The sequence below is a fragment of the Manacus candei genome, unplaced genomic scaffold (assembly GCF_025592945.1).
Source record: "Manacus candei isolate 608988 ecotype Guabito, Panama unplaced genomic scaffold, ASM2559294v1 h1tg000048l, whole genome shotgun sequence".
Classification (NCBI taxonomy): Eukaryota; Metazoa; Chordata; class Aves; order Passeriformes; family Pipridae; genus Manacus; species Manacus candei.
The window spans coordinates 12,100,947-12,122,464 of NW_026138096.1; the positions used below are offsets into that span (position 1 = coordinate 12,100,947).

The 21,518-nt window shown below is 36.8% G+C and overlaps 1 protein-coding gene across 16 annotated transcripts in view; it reads right to left on the reverse strand.

Moving 5' to 3' along the window:
- Positions 1-6,586: 6,586 nt before the first annotated feature.
- Positions 6,587-21,518, reverse strand: part of CTNNA2 (catenin alpha 2) — a 463,212-nt gene continuing 448,280 nt past the window's right edge. For all 16 annotated transcript variants that reach the window (XM_051798209.1, XM_051798208.1, XM_051798196.1 and 13 more), the window contains one exon: positions 6,587-7,747. In XM_051798209.1, coding sequence (XP_051654169.1) covers positions 7,460-7,747 — 288 coding nt within the window. In that variant the 3' untranslated portion in view covers positions 6,587-7,459. The remainder of the gene's footprint in view (positions 7,748-21,518) is intronic.

Below are 21,518 nucleotides of genomic sequence, written 5' to 3' on the forward strand. Positions count from 1 at the left end.
CCACAGCGTGAGATCCACCTACTGTGATTTTTGAGATATCATTGCCAGTGAAGAGAGATCATAAATGTCCCCCCATGTCCCCAAACATGCACATTTATGTGAGAACCCAAATCAGCTGAGATCAGGGCACCAGGGAAAGCTGGAGGAGCTGTCCTTCACAGGGCAAATAAATGACTCACTGAAACACCACTGAGATTTTTCTGAGCCCTTATCTGTGCACGCTGCAGATTTACAGCACTGTCTTAAGGAACAAATGAACCCGAGGTGCACGCAGGCTTCACACACCTCTGTGACAAAGTCTGGTGATCTTAATTTATTCCACAATTATGGACCAAATAATGGATCTTCCTTATGGTCTCAGTTGTAGACCCGGGCCTAATTAATAATGAAAATTGTACATGACACCAAGCAAGGTCTCTGAGAGCTCCTGCAGGTCCCAGACATGGGGCTGTGTAACACTGAGTGATGCTGGGCAGCAACGCTGCTGGCAAGGTAATGAAAATAAGGAGCCTGTGGTTTTAAGTGAGCCAGGCTGGACTTCCACACACACAAAGAAAACTCAAACAGAAACCAACCAAAAAAACCCACAAAAAACCAACCAAACCCCTAGATATATATCTGGATTCATATATATATGTATATATAATCATAGAAATATTAAGGTTGGAAAAGCCCTCTAAGATCATTGAGTCCAACCAATAACCCCACACTGCCAAGGCCACGTCCCCAGTGGTTGCATCTACACGTTTTTTGAACACTTGCAGGGATGGTGAATCCACCACTGCCCTGGACAGCCTGTTCCAATGCCTGACAACCCCTTCTGTGAAGAAATCTTCCCAATATCCAATTTAAACCTCACCTGGTGCAACTTGAGCCTGTTTTGCCTCATCCTGTCCCTGGAGCAGAGCCTGACCCCCACCTGGCTCCCCCCTCCTGTCAGGGAGTTGCAGAGCCAGAAGGTCCCCCCTGAGCCTCCTTTTCTCGAGGTTGAGCCCCTCCCCAACTCCCTCAGCTGCTCCCGGTGCTCCAGACCCTTCCCCAGCTCCATTCCCTTCCCTGGACTCACTCCAGCCCCTCAGTGTCTTTCTTGTGAATTGTGAGCCCCTATTGAGGGGCCCCACATATATGTGCACATAAACATCAATATGTATATTTATATATTTGAAAATTCAGGCACTGGGATCTTCAGAGATCTGAAAAAACTCAGGACAGCACATTCAGAAGGTCTTGTGACATCCCTGTGATATTCCACCTAAATAAAGGCAACACTTGCTTCCTGGGGAGGAGGTTGGTGCATGGTAGATTTTTGGCCATCTCTGTGTCTCCTGGAAATTTTTTTGTATGCATGCAGGCACACATGAAGCACACATAATTACAAATGGACACACTTAAAGAAAAATAATCAAATAGTTCATGAGAAATTAGGATTCAAAAATGGATTTTTGTTTCCATTTATCCTCCTGTTAGCAGCCAAACCGATGGTTCAGTGAGGAGATAGAGCCATTAAGATAACTTAATGTGACCTCTCGGAAATGCAAGCCAAAGAACCTTTTTTTGATAATTTCTGCATGAAATATTTCAGGAAAATAATGGATCAAACACATCTTTCTAGCAAAGTCGTTACCTCTGAATAGTCTAAGAGGCTTTGGAAACGTTATTTCTCTTTCTTCCTTGTGTTTAATTTTTAGTGAGCTGGGATAAAGCAGGTAAGTATAAACATTTCACATTCTGCAATGATTCAGCGCTTTTCAAGGCCATTATTATGCAGGAGTTACCAAACAACACTGGAACTTTGAAATTTCACCCAAAGGGAGAGGATAATATTGGGTAAGAGCTACTCACCTATGACATCTCACCTTGCAATATCAAAAGAAGGAAACATTTCTCAAGCAATTAAATATTTATTCCTTTAAAGGTATAACTAGAGCACGAAAATACATTTCTACCTCCCACAGCTTTTATCAAGCTGTCAAGTTCTCCATAACTTGGTGTTAACTGAGTCATAAAGGGAAAAATATCTAAAGCAGGAGAAATGTGTGAACCCTTGCCTGAGGATGCACTTGGTCATTCAGTGAGAAAACAGAAAAATTCTTGATATTCCTTCTCTCTGCAGGTGCAACTCAGCAGCAAACTGGGTGTGTGCTTAACTTCCAAATAGATGCTTGAGTTCTGTGCTAAGAAGACATGGGATAATGGGCCTGCCTTTGGATACAGCTTCAGACATGACCTTTCACTTCTGGACAAACTACTCATAAGGTTCCAACCACGAAAAATATCCTTTTGATCTATTCCAGCTTCTTTTTTTTCCTCCACACACGTATTCATTGTCTTACAAAATAACTGAACCACCAAATCTGGTCTAAAAGGTTGTTTGGCAGCATGTTTATACAAAGAGTGAAAGGAGATACATTGCCTTATTTCCATTGTAAGCCTTTAATTTAGATTCATACCAATGGGTTCATTTAAAAAAAAACAAACCTACTACTCAGTTTTTGCTTGAAAATCCCATTGAAATCTACATTTTTATATGCAGAAATGTCATTTTGAAGCCTTTAAATGTACATCCTCTGCATTAAACTCGAGTTTCCCAGAGACACTGGAAACCTGCTTTGGCCAGCTTTCATGTGGAGTTACAAAACAAAGTGTTAGATATAAAAATATCCCCTCAGTATTTTTATTTTTATGAGATTGTTTCCCACCTAGGTTCACCTCTTTTTAAAAGAAGAACTGAGCTATTGACTGGTATTTTACACGCTGAGGGCACTGTAGCAGGAAAATACTGGATCAAAGTGAATCTCTGTAGAGCTGTATTCCCTGCTTCCGTATTATCAAAGCATTTGTTCAACTTTAAACATTTGAAAACTATCATTTATTTGGAGCCAGGCATTTAAACTCATGTATAAGTTTAATGATGTAATTGAGATCACTGGGGATTGAGGATAAAAAACCGCTACATCTGAGAAATATATTGTTATTTTATTACACTCAGGTTTCATTTCTTTGCCTCATCCAAAACCTCTGTTCTTCTGTAGTAATATGTCTTGTTCAGTAGTTCCTCGACTACTGGCTTGTTGACCAAAAATACATATTCAGCTGTTTCAACTCTTCAATTTCAGATTCTGAATTTAATAAATAAACCAACAAGGAAAAAAATAATCTTCGGAAAAATTATTTTGAAAGCTACCTAAAGCTATCAGACCTTCTGTTTTCCTTGACTTCTTAATTCAGGAAGCAGCTCCTGTTCTTGCTGAAGAACGGTATTATAAACTGGAATATTTTCATAGCCATTTTCCCATATTTTATTAAGATGGGAAGTAAGCCAAACCCTTTTCTCTAGCCTTCCCCTTATGGCCATAGGTCAAATGATATAGGCATTTCTGGAACTTCAGTAACTTGGGCATCTAATTTCTCACAGAAAAGAAAGAATTCCTGGCATATGAATAAAAAAAAGAGTGACTACAGCATTTAAGACCACACTAGAAACTGTCCCTAGTTCAGGTAGGCCTCTCTGACCTTCATTTTGATCTTCAAAACAGTCATTTGCTGCATATTTATTTGCTGGAAGCACCTAATTATTTAAAAATAACTAAATTCTGTCATCAAGAAGCATGTGCACATTGATGCCAAATTTTGCCCCAAAGAAGGCGCAGAGGAACTGCTCAGAGACAGAGTTTTCAGTCTATAAGCAGGAGGTATTTATTTTTCACGGCCGGGAAGCAGCCAGGTCGCCCTGGGCAAACTGCTTCAACTCGAGAAACACACAATCCGATTTTTATACACCTTTTACTAAGCAATTACATCATATATTATGAATATTCATTACATTGCAACATCTGCTTTTAATATTCATAACAGGTGGAGTTGAGGCGGAGTTATAGGCGTGGTCCTTAATTTTGGGGAGAACTTCGGTGGGAGTTCCGGTCTTTCTTCATCATGAACCTCATGTCCTTTTCATCATCATCCTCCTAAACTTTTGAACCTTTCCTAATTTGGGTAGCTTCCTTATGAATTTGGCAGGGAGTTTTGGTATTTGGCACTAATACCTAATTTCTTGGCTTGTCCCTCTCTTTATCTCTTTGGTTTCCTCTCCATATGCCTTTTTTGTGTGCTAGCATTTTCTGTTCATGTTTATGTTCTTCTGTGTCAGGGTGTCCTGTACCTCAGTGAATTTATTGTCTCCGCTTTCCTAATACTGAATTCTATGTGCTTTGCTAAAGCTTGCATCTATATTTTGTGCTTAACTCTTTATATTGCTTAAATTCGCTTTTCAGGTGTTACCTGGCTTCAACATGTAACTTCTTCTCTTGCATTGTAGGTACAACTTGAAGAGAACATTTTCAAGGCTGCAGGTACACAGCAATATATATGATACCCATAAATTTTGGTTGTGAACTAAACTGACAGTCACAAGAAAAGTGCAGCCTTCTGAGTGAAGGTGCTGGAGGTCCAGCTGATGATCAGAGCTCCCTGACTCCAATGGAGGACTGACTGGCTGTAGAGAGCATTTCCAATACCCACACAACGTTGTTTATGCCTACACTTCATATTGCACTTAAATGTCTTCTAGATTCTAAAAGATCTGCAAGATTTCAGGACTGAAAGTCTGTTGGATGAATTCTTGGTGAGTGTAGTTAATGGAATTATCATTGTGGCGACCATGACATTGTGAAAATGAATTCCATGATTTACTTATTTTAAGAAGAAAAATATTTTTTTTAATATTGGACTTGCTGTTTGATAGTTCACTGTGTCAACCTGAATTTTTGAGTTATAAGGACCAGTGATTACTTTTTGCTTATTTGGTAATTTCATAGAACCACGGAATGGTTTGGGTAGGAAGGGACCTTAAAGATCATCTAGTTCAAAACTGAATACACTCACCTCATTTAGTCTCTCCTTACATGAAAGCAAATCCAGACTTTGTCATGTTTTCATTTCCATGTACTTTTCCATCCTACACCAACACTTGTTTCAAGTGAGTTGATAAAAACTTCATGAACTACTCAAACACAGTATCACCCAATATTTTCCTCTCTCTCTCTATCAAACCTCATCACTCTTAACATTTTGTTGGCTTTACTGCATGAGTTGAGCACTGAACTGGTATGTTCTCGTTGGTTTTTTTGTTCTTGTTTTCATGTGCATTATTTTTCACGTACTAGCACTAAATTTTACGTTACCACCCTTTCAAAAAGCAAATAATCCTTCCCTAAAGTAGGACTCTAATTCACGCAAACTAAGTTGCCCAATATCGTTCTGGATTTTACCTTCATGCACTATTTTTCCTCAGCATTTTGCAGACAGTCTTTTGACTGAGTGACTGATAAAGGATTCCTTCAGTTACAGTCTTTCTCAGCCTTAATCAGTGGAAACTCTACATGTTCATAAGGTGGCATTTGTCTACATGCTTTCCTCTAAACATTTCTGAGGTTGAGATGCCTTTTATAGCAACAATATCATTTTAAAGAAACCATTCAGTTTATCCATCACAATATTAGAGCAAAATCCTTATGAAGAAGTGTTATTAGTTTTACTTGCAGCAAATTTCCTATTTTCTTTTTTTTCATGCAGCACATTGGGATGTCTTTGTCTGTAATTTACTATTTTTTTTTTCTTTAAAATCTGTCTTTCATCTCTGTCATTTCATTTGTAGAGATCCCAGTTGCTTCTAGGGAGTTTCTTGGTACCTCAAGTAATGTCACTCTATGCCAAACTACAGGGCAATATAAGGAAAGCTCTTCAAGGACTTCCCCACATCTTCTAACATATTTGGGTCATGTCTACACTCTCCAGTTCTGATTGGGGAACCGCTTTTATCCCACAGTGCAACTAAACAAAGCAAAAATAGTAATTTCCTAAAAGGCCCCAGAGAGTGTGTTTCTTTACATAGACTGTGTAGGAGGGCAATGGAACAAAATTTGGTACTTTGCTATTCTGGGCAATAATCAGCGTATCTGAGACAAGCACCCAAAAAATCCCTAAAAAGCTCTGCAAGGGTTACTCGTGGTTTATCACAGTGTTTCAAACCCCTCGTGAGGTCATGAATGTTCCCTTAAGTTGTTAGCATTTTATTATAAGAAAAATAATTAGATGCTCGTGGTTTTTCTTTTATATATGCATTGATTTTTTTTTTTAACAATAATACAATGTCTGTATTTAACCAACTGTTGGTGTTAAAAGGGAATAGAATTAGATCTTTGCACAATGGACTTTATACAGGTCTATAAACTGGGGCACAGTAGATGATTTCCAAGGGTCTAGAGTGCCAACCTTACAAGCTTAATAAACTGAACTATCTTTATGCTGGTTCTGAGGTGTTCTATTAAAACAAATAATTTCATCCCACATCACACATCTGTCTCATATGTATCAAGGCTTGAATCTGTCTCTGATTTAAACTTAGGTTTTGACCCACTGACTATGGCTGGCTTACTCTGGTTGTAAAAAAAATGAGAACATTCATAAAAAAAAAAAATAAATAAAAAAAAAGAGAAAAAAAAAAAAAAGGAAGCACGAGGCAAATTAATCACTGCATCCATCAAATGTGCTGCAGGAGACATCTGTGCATTAAAGGAGACGAGCCACATTGAGGATTCCAAGGTTAAATGAGTTTATTGAGTTAGTGGTTACAATGGTATGTCAGATACCTGTAATCCAAGCTACACCTACATATTTGCCTCTAAATTCTCACACTGTCAGTTTCCGTGTCTCTAAACATTCCACCACCAGGTCTTCTATTACTAATATTATAATAATCAGAATAATAATCATGATATAAAAGGCAATGTCAATCACCATATTGTGCTTCATACTCCACCATAAGGAATTCAATTGGCAAAAGTAAACCTCTGGTCATATTAATGGGATTAATCGAAATGTGAGCAATCATAACACTACTAGAATATAAAGAACAAAATCTGGTTTAAAAGAAGCATTTTTAAGATGAATTAGTTTGAATCTGTTTTAAAAATTCACATACTATAATGAAGATGACTTAAAAGTTATATCATTTAATTATTGGGCCACACATTGAAGCATATTGGCTAGTACATTTTTGCACTGCAACAGAAGCAATACAAGCTTTATGGTCTACCATTACAATTCCATTTTTTTTTTTTCACTTAATATACCTGCCAACCTAATGTTTCTTGCATGCATTAAAGATTTCGGGGTTTAGACTTGAATTTTTTATTTAACCCACATGTACCCCCGTGATGCAAATTCTTTGGCCAATTCAATGCTATAGTTTACTTTAAAAAGGAAGCTTGGAGTAAGTCCATTTAACATCAGAGGGCAATGCCCTAAATTTTGGCATTGCAGGAGTTTAGTAACTTTATGAATAGAGTCTCAGGTTGCATGCAAATTGTCCCTGCTTCCCCCCACCCCATGCCAGACGCACACAAGTCGGCAGGTATGCATACAAAAAGAATATAAAACCCTCCTGGTAAAGCTTAGTGGTTTAGAATGAATCCATAGCTTTAAATTCACTTAAGGCCTGTACAGGGGAAATATGTTTCTTCTGGGACCCTCTTCTCACTCTTGTCTGATATTCTTCTGGTTTTTCTCTCTTTACTAGAGGTTTCTTCTCAGGGGCCTTCATCTTCCAAGACACAACTGGTGAGTTCACTGCAGCAGTACCATAGACCTTCTGATATTTAGTAGAAGCCACATAAGATGCTTTCACTGTAAGGACCACAGCGTTCATCAGATTTTTAGCTGCCTGGATGAGGGAAGTGGCACTGTCCAGCTACAAACAGAAAAGAAAATGAAATATGGCAAGGTTACTCCAAAGTGAAATACAGCAAGGTTATGCCACGACTGGATCACTGGACCATTTCCTGACTGAAGTCTGGATCCTCCCAGGTCTTATTAGAGATGAAACAAATACTCTCCCTCAGGATTAGCTTTTTGTACCCAACACAACATGCACTGAATAGTAAAGGTAAGACTATGGTACCTCACATAACATTTTTTTTGATAATTCAAAGGAAAAAACTTGCATTGTTTTTTTTTCTTGTTGTTGATTCTTTTTCTGTGGTTGAAGAAGTTGCCTTTTTTTTTCACAAAAAAAATTTTACTTCTCACTTAAAACCCTTAAAAATTTACAGTTACATGTCAGAAACCTCAAAACAGGTCAACAGGGATTTTTCCCAAGTGTTCTAGTTTGTTCTAATTATTCCTATTAAGCCCAGGATAACCCTCCCAGTGATGTCTATGGGAATAGTGCGAAGCCAGTGCTGAGCTTGTTAGAGAATCCCATCTGAAAAGATGAAAGGAGGTTCTGAAACCCCTACAGAAACAAAAAGATGAAACAGTTAACCACAGGTTTTTGCAGCTCCTGTAACATGTGAGTTACTTCTGGTGACAAGGAATGTCACTTTATGATTACCAGGCTTTTTGTACTTATACCTTTGTGCTCCTCCCATGCACGAGTCTGCCTGAGGTTCCCGGGTCCTCGGGATGTAAGAGCCCTTAAGAACTTTGTTAGACTTCAAAACACCGGGACTTCCAGTCAGGCAGCTTCCATCATACACTGAAACGAAGTACATACCCCTGGCCAACATTTTCAAGAGGATTTTAAGCACTTAATGGGACTTCCAAGGCAACGTCTCAACGTCCCACAACATGAATTAGGTACTTGCCAAATCCAAGTGGATGTCCTCAAAGTAGTAGGTCCTAAAAATATGCTCTGTATATTACTGTAGCAACCCAGGTTACTACTTATGATGTTCAATTATGCCTTTCCTAAAATACTGAAAGAGTAGGATACACTTTTTTGTGGTAAAGCCTTTCAGTTATATGCCATAACATACCAGTTATAGACCTTTCAGTTATACCATGGAAACTGCTTCGATTATTTATAAGTCTTTCCCAGACTGTAGGAATTATTTTGCATGTAATATTATTTTAGCTCTTTAATTCCACCCCACATGTTCAGTAACTTTTTAGCTATTTTTAGTAAGTGTAAATGGCCTGTGTTTCTCCAAACTTTTCGTGGTCCCTCTTCGGGAGCATATGATTCTGTAACATAGATGTCAAGCAAGGTAAGCAGGATAAACAGTCATAAGGAAACAACAAAAATCATACTGTACTTCACCTCAAATATTTTGAATCATTAACAGAAGAGTTCAGGAGAAATCCCCTTCTGAAGTGTTAGTGACTGATGTGAACAGGAACAGACCCTACAGAAAGCCTGTGTCTGGAACCACACTATTCTATACTTACCTGTTCTTTTTTATTTCCCCATTATGATTCATTAAATACATAAATAGCTACATACAGTGAGGTGAAAAATGAAAAAAGCATTTTAATGATATTCACATCCTCGGTGCCATTTCCTGAAAGGTACAGTTAATTGCCTGCCCCCAGTAAATATTTTTCCTCAGGACTAATCTGTATTTCTGCTAGTAAAAGAAACCAAGTTAAAAGATGGAAAACTACATTACATGGCAGAAACATGACTGTTCAAGAGGGAGTAATGAAATAAAATCCAGTACAGTGTTATTTACTGTATGATTTATAAGGCAATCTGTATGTTTGTTGGCAAATAACAGATCATACTTTATTAAATTAGGATATTCTAATTTACTGCAGAGATCTACAATCAAGCATTATTCATTGTTAAATGATTCTTTCTGAAACACTGGTGAATTGATATTGAATATAAAGTGATACCATCAAATAGTATTTACTTCATCATCAGTGTGAATAAACCGCCTGGACTGAGCCCATATTGCACATTCCTGAATGAATTTTAGTTGCTGAAGGTTTCCAGTAGCTTCACATTTTCCTTCGTGAAAAGTATTCTGGTGGCTGTTTCACATGCATTAGGGAACAGAATGATTAAAGGAAGCATTTTAAAATGAGGGGCCACACAAATTAGATGCTGAAACCTATACATAGGGTTCAATCAACATCTTTGAACACATTAGCAATTTTATGAACTATATTGATAAGAGTGAGCAGAAGCTTGTCCTTCTTCAAGATCAGATGCAGACTGCAATGGCACCTATTAGGAAACCACATTATTTTGATACCATTTTAATCACCTTTAGTTTCAATCTGCTGTTATAGTAGATAAAAGCTCCCTGTTTTCACCATTATTAATCACATTTTAAGATACAGATACTTAGTCTTTGACCTTAATATCCATTTATATTGTAAAATGCTTTCAAGTCTTGGAATCAGAAAAGAGACATAAAACCCTCATCATAGAAATAGGCCATGATTGTTCTCCAAAATCTGCTGTTAGCCATCCCATGCATCCAATTTGGCCACCTAAGCACTTCTAGTGATTTTCTCATGCCTCCAGCTCCTTGCTTGTCTCATGGCTCAGTAAAGAAGAATTAAACTGAATGAACATCATTCCAATTAACATTTAGATCTTACTCCACCACTCCAGTGTTTCTCCAGCTTTAAGCTGTGCTTTGCTATCAGCAGAGCTACACTGGCATAAAGCTGGAATGAGGCAGCAGTGAATCAAGCCCTTAGTGCATTAATTTCTCACAAAATCTGGGCAAAGAAATATAGGCACTTTTCCAAAAGGATAATGTTAATAATAAAAAACATAGGAAGGAAAATTAACATTTCGAATAAAAGTACCACTAGGAAATTATTGCACTGCACAGAAGGCAACCTTCACTCCCTAGCAGTGCCCAGAGAATTATGGATATAATCATCGTTATATCCATAATTATGTTAGCTGTTGGTCCTAACAGCTAACAGAGCCTTTGACTTGATACACAAAATAATAGTGTTCTGCAACTTAGACCCCTTTAAAAATATGTTTGCCCCCTTATAGGGAAAAAAAGCCCTCTTCAACATAAGAGATAAATTTAGGTTATTGGACCATAAAACTCTAAGAACAGTGAATGCTGAGGAAAATTCAAAATTCATAAATAACTTAAGAATCACTGCACTGGAGCTGGGCACTTAGTATCACAGAATCACTGGGGTTGGAAAAGACCTCCAAGATCATCAAGTCTAAAAAATTTACCCAGGTTAAAACTGCCATGGAATTGTAGAATCATGCAATGGCTTGGTTGAAGGGACCTTAAAGATCATCTTGTTCCATCCCCTCCTTCCATGGGCAGGGACACCTTCCACTAGCCCAGGTTGCTCCAAGGCCTGTCCAACCCGGCCTTGGACACTTCCAGGGATGGGGTAGCCACAGCTTCTCTGGGTAACCTGTGCCAGGGCCTACTCACCCTCACAGGGAAGAATTTCTTCCTAATATCTAATCCAAACCCACTCATTTTGAGTTTGAAGCCATTCGCCCTTGTCCTGTCACTCCAGGCCCCTGTAAAAAGTTTCTCTCCATCTCTCCTGTAGGCTCCTCCCTTCAGGGTCCATTACCCTGGGAAGGTGCAAATCATTCAGTAAAAAACAATTTTAAAAAAAGGTTTTTGCTAGAAGTTAACTTCGCTATTAGGGAACGCAAGGGTAGAACTCTGGAACAGCAAAGGATCATATCTACCAAGAAGATAATTCCAGATTTTTTTCCCACTCCAAAAAAATCCTTAAGATTTAGAGGAGTTTTTGAGCTGCTGATAAGCTCTGCAGCAATTTTCCTGGACTATTTGAAGAATTATCCAGAATCTTGTGACAATCAAGATTTTTTGCCTCTTTTACATGTACACATAATCTGAGTAAAATAACCAGCAATTACAATACCAAAATAGCTGAAGAATTGGGAGAGAATAAAGCTGGACATTTTTCTTTTTAAGAGTACAGCAATGAAAAGAGATTTTCTCCCTGCATTGTCCCATCACTGTAATGGGGAAGAATTATACTTCAGTTTTGAGAAAGGAGTAAATCTAACTTCCAGAGATATCTTCATATTTATAATCCCAAATATCCACAAAAAGTAAGGGAAATAGAGGAAAAAAATGTATTTCCAGTGAGCAACGTTATAATACAGGTAGTTTTAAAAGAGCTGGTTGTTTAAGAATTTTCTCTATCATTATTGCTGATTTTAATAAACCTTGAAAAGTGGGAGAAGACATCAAAAGAATTGTAGATACTTCCTAGTCATGAAATATTTGAGCAGAGCAAAAAAAATGACCTGTGAAATTACAGGCCAGTTCAGCTGACAGAACTCCCAAATAAGATAATTCAACGTCTGTGACAGACTCCATAAATAACGAGAGGAAAGAAATAAATGGCAACCAAAGGGTTGTGTGGGTTAAAATATTTTCAAAGTAACCTACATCACACTTTGATATGATTAAACTTTTAATTGCTTAAAATAATGCTGTGGATATAATTGGACCTCTGAAAGGCGTTTTGCTTAGTCCTACATGACAGTCTGATTAAAAACTCAGTTGATACAAAACTAACAAGGCACAACACAGAATGATTCCAAATTCTCTAACAGCTGCTTCCAAAAGAACATACACACACACAAAAAAAAAAAGTCAGTGCTCAACAGTGACTTTTTCAGTGGGCTCTTGGAGAAACCATTTGGCAGCTTCACAGTATTACTATTTCTGTTGAAAGATTGGGAAAAAGGTCACTTATTTGATGAAATTTTCAGATAACAATTAGGAAAGTGGCAAGTCATACAGAAGGCAAGTGACTGATATCTAATTAGCTGCTAAAAGTCACAATGTAGATTTTATTTTGGCCAACTTCATAACAGATGATATCTACTTATACAATAAGGAACTCTATTCCATGTAGGATCCCAGATAATCACTCCTTGAATATACAAAAATGAAGGAGCTGAGGAAATTGGTTCAATTATCATATTCAGTTATGGAACAGTGAGTCCTCTTCCCAGTGCAAGAACAATGTTGCAGAACTGGAAAGAATTTACATAAACTCAAGAACTAAAAACATATTTTATGGGAAATACTCAGTCAGCTCTGCTTTTTCGAATCATAAAGAGAATGACTAAAAAATGAATTTATCAAAATCAGCAAGTACATGGTAACAGGAAGCTGATTATATTTCAACTTCCATAGATTGGACAGAGATAAAACAAAACATAATGGCTGAAAGGTGAAGTAGGTCATATTAGTTATTAATTAGCTGATTTTTTTTATGTAGCAGTGATAATAATTAATCACAGGAACTCATGAAAGATTGATTCTATTTCTTGAAATTGTGAAATCAATATTGGATGGTTTTGCTTAATATGTATTAACTACTGGACGTTTTTAATGCACATCAATTCAGGGAGCCTGTGCATCAGTTATGCAGGAAGACAGCTTAGATGATAAAAACAGCCCACGTTGACCTTGAAATGTATGAATGCAAAAAGTTAGCACTGGGAATCATTGATAAATGCAGTTTAGTCTGGTTAACTCTGCACAGATTGCGAGGATCAATTGCCATTTATTTAAGCGTGTTGAAAAGGAACCCGTAAGTGCTCAAATACTCTTGGCTAAGACTTGATTTGCCTGCCTTTAGAAGGTAACTGAGGCACTGCCAAGTCCTCAAGGCTACCTGTGAGTTCTTGGTGAATTCCTTGCTTCTCCTGCTTTCCAAGGGAAGTTCACACTTCCATGGCCACGTGCAGTTGCTGTTACCACAAAGCAGAAATCAGTTAACAGTCTCCAGACCAAATAAATTTGCATGAAGCAATTAGGAATCAGGAACGTAATTTTCTCAGACTGTATTCTTATGCAACAGAACATTTTCCTCTCAGCTGTGCTTGATAGTAAATCCATTCCTATGTATATAAGATGTATGTAAGAAAAAGATCTTATTCATAATACTTATGTCTTACATTCCTGTGGCACATTCCATGCATAAAACATGACAGTATTAGTGACAGCCAATGCAAGAATGGCCTGTTTGCTATTCAGATGCTCTCATCCCTCTGGTAGGAGACATCTGCTATTTATCAGCACTACTGTGCAATGGTTGAGGGTCTATTTTAGTCAGTCACTTGAAAATGCACATAAGGCTTTTGCTAGGTACAGCCCATTGTGAGAAAACTAGCCTATATATTTCAAAATCTCTATTTAAAAAAAAAAGTCATTATTTGGAATGTAATGTGGTCACAGTGATGTTAAGAATGGATCATAGCTACCCAGAGAAAACAGTATTATCCTTACTTAGCTATTTATTTTCACATTTGACTGCAATTAACTTAGTCCTTTATAGATGATGAATATTTGATTCATTCTGGGCATAGTTCTGTTTTACAGGTGGCTGATCCATTGAATAACCATCATCATCTGCATTTTTTCAATTACAGGTAAGGAACCCAAGGGATTCCCAAGCCCATTTGGTTGTATTTTACAAAGGTTGTCATCCTCTAGGACAACAGAAAGCACGGGAGTACAGCAAGAACTACAGGTATCTTCTGTCTTCTATGGACTATTGTCATTTTAAAACGCATTAGCAACTGCTTTGTGCCAAATTTGCAAAAACAGAAGCATATAAAAATACTCCCAATACTGGCATTCCCAATAAAACATAAACAGACACAATAGAGAAGCATTTCTACAGTTGTTTTACTTATCCCAGGCTATTTTAAAACAAAAAGTGTAAAAGACAAAATTATATCCCAATACATTTGCTTTGAGAAGAACACTCAATATGGAAGTTCCTATTTTAACAACTGAAACGGTGGGAAAAAAAACCAATTAGAAACACCTAAAAGTTAATGTTACACAATTCTTTTTGTGAATTATAATTATTACTGATTTCTGTCCAGCCTGGTGGGTCCCAAAGGTGAAAAACATATTTTCAATTTTTTGATAGATATTATTTTTTTTCTATTCATTAAATGTTTTTTCAATCGATCAATTACTTCTCCAATATTGTTGCTATAAAGGAAAAAAGTACAATTTTTCTTGTAGTTACCAAATATAATGTTGGTTTTTTTCCTCAGTATTTAATATTTAATAAATATCTTGTTGCATTCCTTTCAGAATGTAATGGGGGAAAATATTTTGAGCCATGATAAAAAATCTGTCAGAACCAGTTATTTTTCTTTTTATGCTCATTATCTGCCATTTCACAGGAGCAAAAAAAGGCCAAACCAGTACAATTCATATCATACCCCAGAAACACTGTAAGGACAAGCAATCATATACAGCATTGAATTTTTAAAATTCAATTGTTTTATCAGTATTTTCCATGATACAACACTGTCTCAAAGCTTCCAGTTACTAAATTAGGATATTTGATATCAGTTTGAATGCCAAAACATCTTCAGCAATTCTACAGGACAAGGAAGAAATCCTCAGTCAGTGAAGTCAAAGGAGTTTTGTAGATGGAAACAGATTTCACCCCACAGATTTGCCAGAACTCCTATGGTTGTTTATACTACACATTTCACTTTCTACCTCCACCTACAACTGAGAAACATGGGAATGAGTTTTCTGCCATGATGGCTCCAGGGGTTTTTCTTCCAAATCTGCCTCATTCTGCATAGAACTGATGTCTGGAGGATGTTGCCTACTATGGAACATCACAGACAGAAAATAAGATTGTTTAAGGGCCATCACAGTTCCAATACAAACTGAAGCAAAATTAGTACAACCACATTTACAGCTCACAACTTTCAAACCATTCTGCCCCATGGAATGGTTTGATCTGAATTCTTGGATGTTAACAGGAAACAGAATTTGGTATGACTGTTCTAAAGAGAGGTTCCCACCTAATATTCAAGAAGATAAATGTCTACGACAAAGAAAAAGTCCAAACTCCATTTGACAGAGAGGAAAACCCAAACTAGAGTTAAAATTTTTTGATATTGCCAGGAGGGTTGCTGAAGAAAATTAGAGTGGGAAGTCTGTTAAAGCTCCGTATCCAATAAAAAAGCAATTTACACAAATTTACACAGGGATTCACACGCCAGAAGTCTACACAAGATACAACATTGCCTCACCCTGAGGTCACAGAAAGAAAAGCACAGACAGGACTGTCAAAAGCATCTCACTACAAAGATCCATTTTCATATTCAATTGCAGTTAAATTTAAAGAAAAAGGAAATATAGGATATCTAGCTAGCCTGTGCTACTGATCTTCCTCCTCCTGACTTGAGTTCTGATTTGGTTGTAATTTGAGAACAGGAATAAATTTTAAAAGCCCAAAATAATCTAGTCCTCTTTCAAACAGAGTTTTAGAAGCAAATCTTTTGTTCCTTATCTAGAGAGCAGGCATAATAACAAGAAAAAAACCCATGTCTTTCTTACAGTCTTACCTGAAAAGCATCCAAATCATGTCTACTTGGCTGGAAATTGTACTCAGTGATAAAATGTAGGAGACTTTGGATACAAAAAAATCAATAAAGCACAGAAACACTACATGCTTTACACAAGAATGTGTTATCTCCTGCTATTCCTCCCCATTTTGCCACAAAGAAAACACAAAGAAAAGCAGCATAATGCAGGATTTCAGATTGCAATGCTGAGAACTGTGCTATTTGCCCAAATTCTTTTTAAATTTGTACAAGTGTCTGTATGTGGTTTATCTCCCCATCTTCAGCTGTGAGGATCTGCCACTTTTTAAGGCAAATCTGCTCCTCCAGGTACCTTCTTATCTCTAAAGTGATGCTTGCCCAGGTCAGCACAGAGACACATTTTGAGGATGGCTGCTCTACAGGCTTTTCTCAGGAAAGGGCTTGGAAACAATGCATTAAACAGATCAGAATGAATAAAACAAAATCCTCCTGTAGGATGGAAGACAGTCCCAGGACAACTGTTCCTTGCTTCCTAATGTTTGCCCACTGTTGTCCATGTATATTTTATCTCTTGTAGAAGCAGATAAAGGGTTTGATACTGAAGATATAATGAACACTTCTGAGGTGCTAAAAGGCTTTCACTTCCTTGGAGTTGAGGGTCCTTCCAGTATAATCAGTAAAAACATTCCTTTCTCTGTTTGATTCCCTGAGCACTTTACAGGACTTTAAAACAGTATGAAATGAAAAAAAAAAAAAAAACCCAAAATCTAATCTCCACAATAGTCTTCAAGGGAGAGCCCTATTTCAGTTTTTCATAAAAGTCCCAGCACTGACAGAGTTAGCTTAATCATATACAGCAAATAATTTGTAATGGAAATTCTATCATTTTATACCAAATAAATTATTCACAATAAACTATTCTACTTGTTTAACCAACTCAATTAATGGTTAAACAAATAACATTCATCCTTACTAAAACAAATTTTTTCCCTGGTCAATTATGGAATATACAATCTGTAAATGCATTTGTTCATTACATTTTTAACTTTAGCTAACATTAAATGCCACTGAGAACCATCAAACTGGGTAAGATTTAATGGAATTACTGCAAGTAAATGAAGCCAGAATAAAACAGAAACATTTGTAAAGGCTGTTGCATCTTGAGGAAAGAACAAGCAAAGATGACAGCAAATTGAGAACAAATTGGAATGAGTAAAATCTTGCTCTGAATTCCAAAGGCTCATTTTTATTACTCATGTTTTATAATGCAAATTTCCATTTAGGATGTAAAGAACCTTTTGAGGTCATCTAGTTCAATGCCCTGTTCAAAACTTGAATTAGATGAGGTTGTTCCAGATTTTGTTCAAATTCAAAGCATGTCCAAGGATATGTTTTTCCCACATCTCTGGACTAGACACCTCAACCCTGAACTTGAATTTCACTACCCTTGAGTTAAAACTCTTTTATCTTATACCTAATTGGTATTTCCCATGTTAAAACTTGTTTGTTGTCCCTTTTCCTGTCCCTATGACTATGCACCTCCAACAAGTCTGGATCTGGTTCTTCAAGACCCTCCTCTTTGATAGATGTAAACAACATCTCCCTTGAGCCTTCTCTTCTAAATACAAGCAAAGGTATCTAAGAGAGCTGTGAGATGATGTTTGGGATCTCATTTTCACTACAAGACCATGTGTCTTATCCAAAGGGAAAAAAACTGAGTAACTGTAGAAAGGAAGGAAAAAATATCACCAATTATTGACAATTTTTTAGTAGCTCACTCAAGTTGGTTAAGTCCTGTAGTACTCTCTTCAGAAAATACTTGTGTTAGGGATTCCTAATTTACCTGGACTCTTTCTCAACTCCTTTGCATTCAGTACTTTAGATAGCATTTTTCTTGAGCAACAACACAGAAGTACTTGAAGCCTCAGTGCTTCAAATAATACAAACGGTTTCTGTGCTTTTCACCTCAGGACAATCATCCCCCCACAAAACCAAATTAATTCAACCACATCTCCAAATCTTTCCTCTAATCCAGAATTTATGTAAAGGAGATGAAGGTATACATTTGGCTGTTATTTAGAAGAATGCTGAAATGAAAAAGCATTTTCAGGGGCTCTTTTCATATAAAGGTCTTACTTAAATATTGTACATTAGTCATGATTATCTATAGACTTGACTGCACTTAGTTGTCATTGCAAAAATTCAAACTGAATGTCTTTAAATATTAGTAATGATCCAAGAACTGTTCATGGCAGGTGTCATTGGATCCCCAGAAGAATTTTTTCAGATGTCTCCAGTTGAACAATTTCTCTAGGAATGAAGGCAGGAAAAATAGGGCTGTTCATAAAGGCCATTGATTTGATGTGTTCCATGACCTAGGCAAGGTTTTCAGAGTTTCAATTTCTATAAATGAAGTCTTACCCTGCACTTATCCTACTTAATTCCAGGTGCTGGACCAAAAGATTCCACACTCCTTTCATGCTCGGAGAAGACCAGGAACTATGGAGTACTTGAGGTTTTTCAGACGTTCATTTTCTATTGAGTGGGCCAGAGCATCTCACCTTTTAAATGATTTTTATAGATCCTACCTTGAATTAGAATCCTAAAGACAGTACAGTGAATCTGGGAAGAGATGCTCGACATCTGCAAAAAAACTGTCCTTGGATTTCATCCAGTAGTCCAAGAATTCAAACAAATCTAATGAATATTTTTTAGATTGTTTGCCCTAATTTTCTCTTATGGTCCTCAAATAGGGGAAAAACACACACTACAAAACATATCAATCTGTCCAACATAAAGAAACTAATAAGATTGGAGCCCCAAGACAGTTACTTTATTTAGATAAATGCTCCTCAGAAAACAATTTAAATATTTCTGTCCAGAAAAAATTAATTTCCTTTCTCTAGGAGTTCACAGAAAGCTGACATCACTTATCTATCAATATATGCCCTCAAAAGAACCCCAAAGCTAAACTCTCTGATTCTCCCTGCCTGAACACATGGTTTAATTCACCTACCCATGTCTGTGTATTTTTTTGAAGATACTACTGTCCTAACCAGCTGTCAGTGTCTACCTGAAACAAGAATATCTGCTCCCTAGAAATGGCCCTTGAGTTCCACATGAAGGAAGTCTGGAGTGAACTTCTCAGATGCAGATGTTTACACTTCACTAGATGAATCACTCTCCCACAGCAATGGAGAGCAAAAACTTCTTCATAATTCAATTAAAAACTTTCTGAATAATAAAATAATTAGTTTTCATTACACCATAGATCTACTCTCATCTTTTTGCACAGCTTGAGTGTGGTAGCCTCCCACTGTTACTGCAAGATTTCTTTTTCCATCTTTTTCAGACCACACTTAACTAGGGTGAAGTCTTTCTCCTGGTTTGTTTATGGGTTTTTTGGTTGATTGTTTGGTTTTTGTTTGTTTGTTGGGGTTGTTTGTTTTTGTTTTAATTTTTACTTTTAGTTGGCCATCCAGAGTAGAAACTGGAATATAGAATAGAAGACAGAGAAATGCTGGTATTGAAAATTAGGTGTCTTAAAAAGGAGGATGTAGTGACTGAAAATCATCATTATTCCATAATCTTTTCTGCCTTGAGCTCAGTATTGTTTGCAGAGAGGAAATAATGACAATATTTCCTTCTGTTTTCAGTTCTACGAGGGTACACCATGTGTTTGCTTTGAAACACTGTGGTGGGACTGATAAAAATCCAAAAGATTGTGACTGAACAGAATCACATTTCATGTCTTTGAGGTGCAACTGTACCAGGATCAGAACAGGGTGTGAAGGTAGTCCTGGTTTCCTCCATCCACTGTACACAGTTTGAGTGTGACTGAGCATTTTTGTTGACAATTCAAATGAGTTGAGGTCAAAGTTTAAAAGGATTGCAATTTAAATCAACACGAAGAGTCCTCTAGAATGCTGGGCACTATCACTGTGACTTCTTTGGCTGAAACAAGATGAAATCCACAGTAATTCACTTTGAGTCAATGGTGTTAAACCAGCCTAAAATTGCAGTAAGAGAGGGCAGGGTGATAAGCATCTCTCTGCCAGCTGACATGGTTTAGAAACAGATGGAGCATTTCACAGCTCTCCCTCACTTCTCATATAGAAAAAGAAGGTAAGAACCAACCCACAAAGTTTTAATTCAACTTGTAAGAGAAATCACCCTGGGAAATAAAGAAAATTTGGGAATTTTACATAGACACCTTAATCATACTGAAAAACTGTTTGATCCCTAGAGATGATCTTGCATCATTAAACTATTGTTCCCCCTTTGCCAGTATGACCGAGGAACAAATCTGTAATTTAAGCACTGACTTCCTTAAATATATAGGTATAAATATGCTAGTTACTGGTTTTGTTTCAAGACAGTTATACACAATGTGTTTGCAAATACAAAATGATTTTTTTAAGAATACCATATCGGAAAGTAATTTTCATTTTGCTAACAACTTATTTATGAAGATTTAATTCACTTAAATTAGCATATATTGGAAAAAGTTGCTCAGATATTTGCTCTAGAAGTTTCCATATTAAACACTAAATAAAATCAGCTGAAATACAGGCCTTAAAGTATTTTAATTTATGTACATGGAAATAATATTAAAAAACATCGTAATTGACTAAATACATATTTAAGCATAAGCTGTAAAATGTAGGAATCTGTGCACTTCAGACATTTTAATATTTTTTTCAATCATAGCTGCCAGAAAAATAATTAAACAGGGGAATTAGCTCAGTAAATGTAAAATTAGGCTATTTATCCTCCCGGTGTTAAGTTACTCAGGCAAACTCACATCCTGGGGTTGCATGAACAAAAATTTGTTATTAGAATTGGTACAGACAGATTCCAGGTTAATTATTGCAACAGTTTAGGTAATTTTGAATATCATTCCCTCTACAAACTCCTTGCTATACAGCTCTAATTTGCTCATCTTAACAGATAAATTTAGAGTGCAAATATCTCTGGATGTAAAGTAATCCACTGACATCTCTGTTCCACAATATCCCCTAAGATTTGATCACTATGTCTAGTTCATCATAATTATTGAACAACATCAATTTTGATTTCCTCTTCCCAATCCTAATACCACTTTTAAAAAAGAGTTTCCCTCTCTATGCCACCAAAATGGTTTTGTATCACTGAAGTGAGATGAGGCATTGTGCAGTTGGTCCTTACCTTTTATCAATTCCGTGCAAAAATTAAAGTCTCCTGCATTATGCAAGAGTAATTACGTGCTGAGACAATTTGACAAAACTCATCAGCAAAGGATGTGCTTAAGCTCTAAATTAAATTTTACCTCCAAGCATTTACTTCTGAAAAGAACAAACTTCAAATCATCTTTAAGAGTAGCAATTCCCATAAAGTT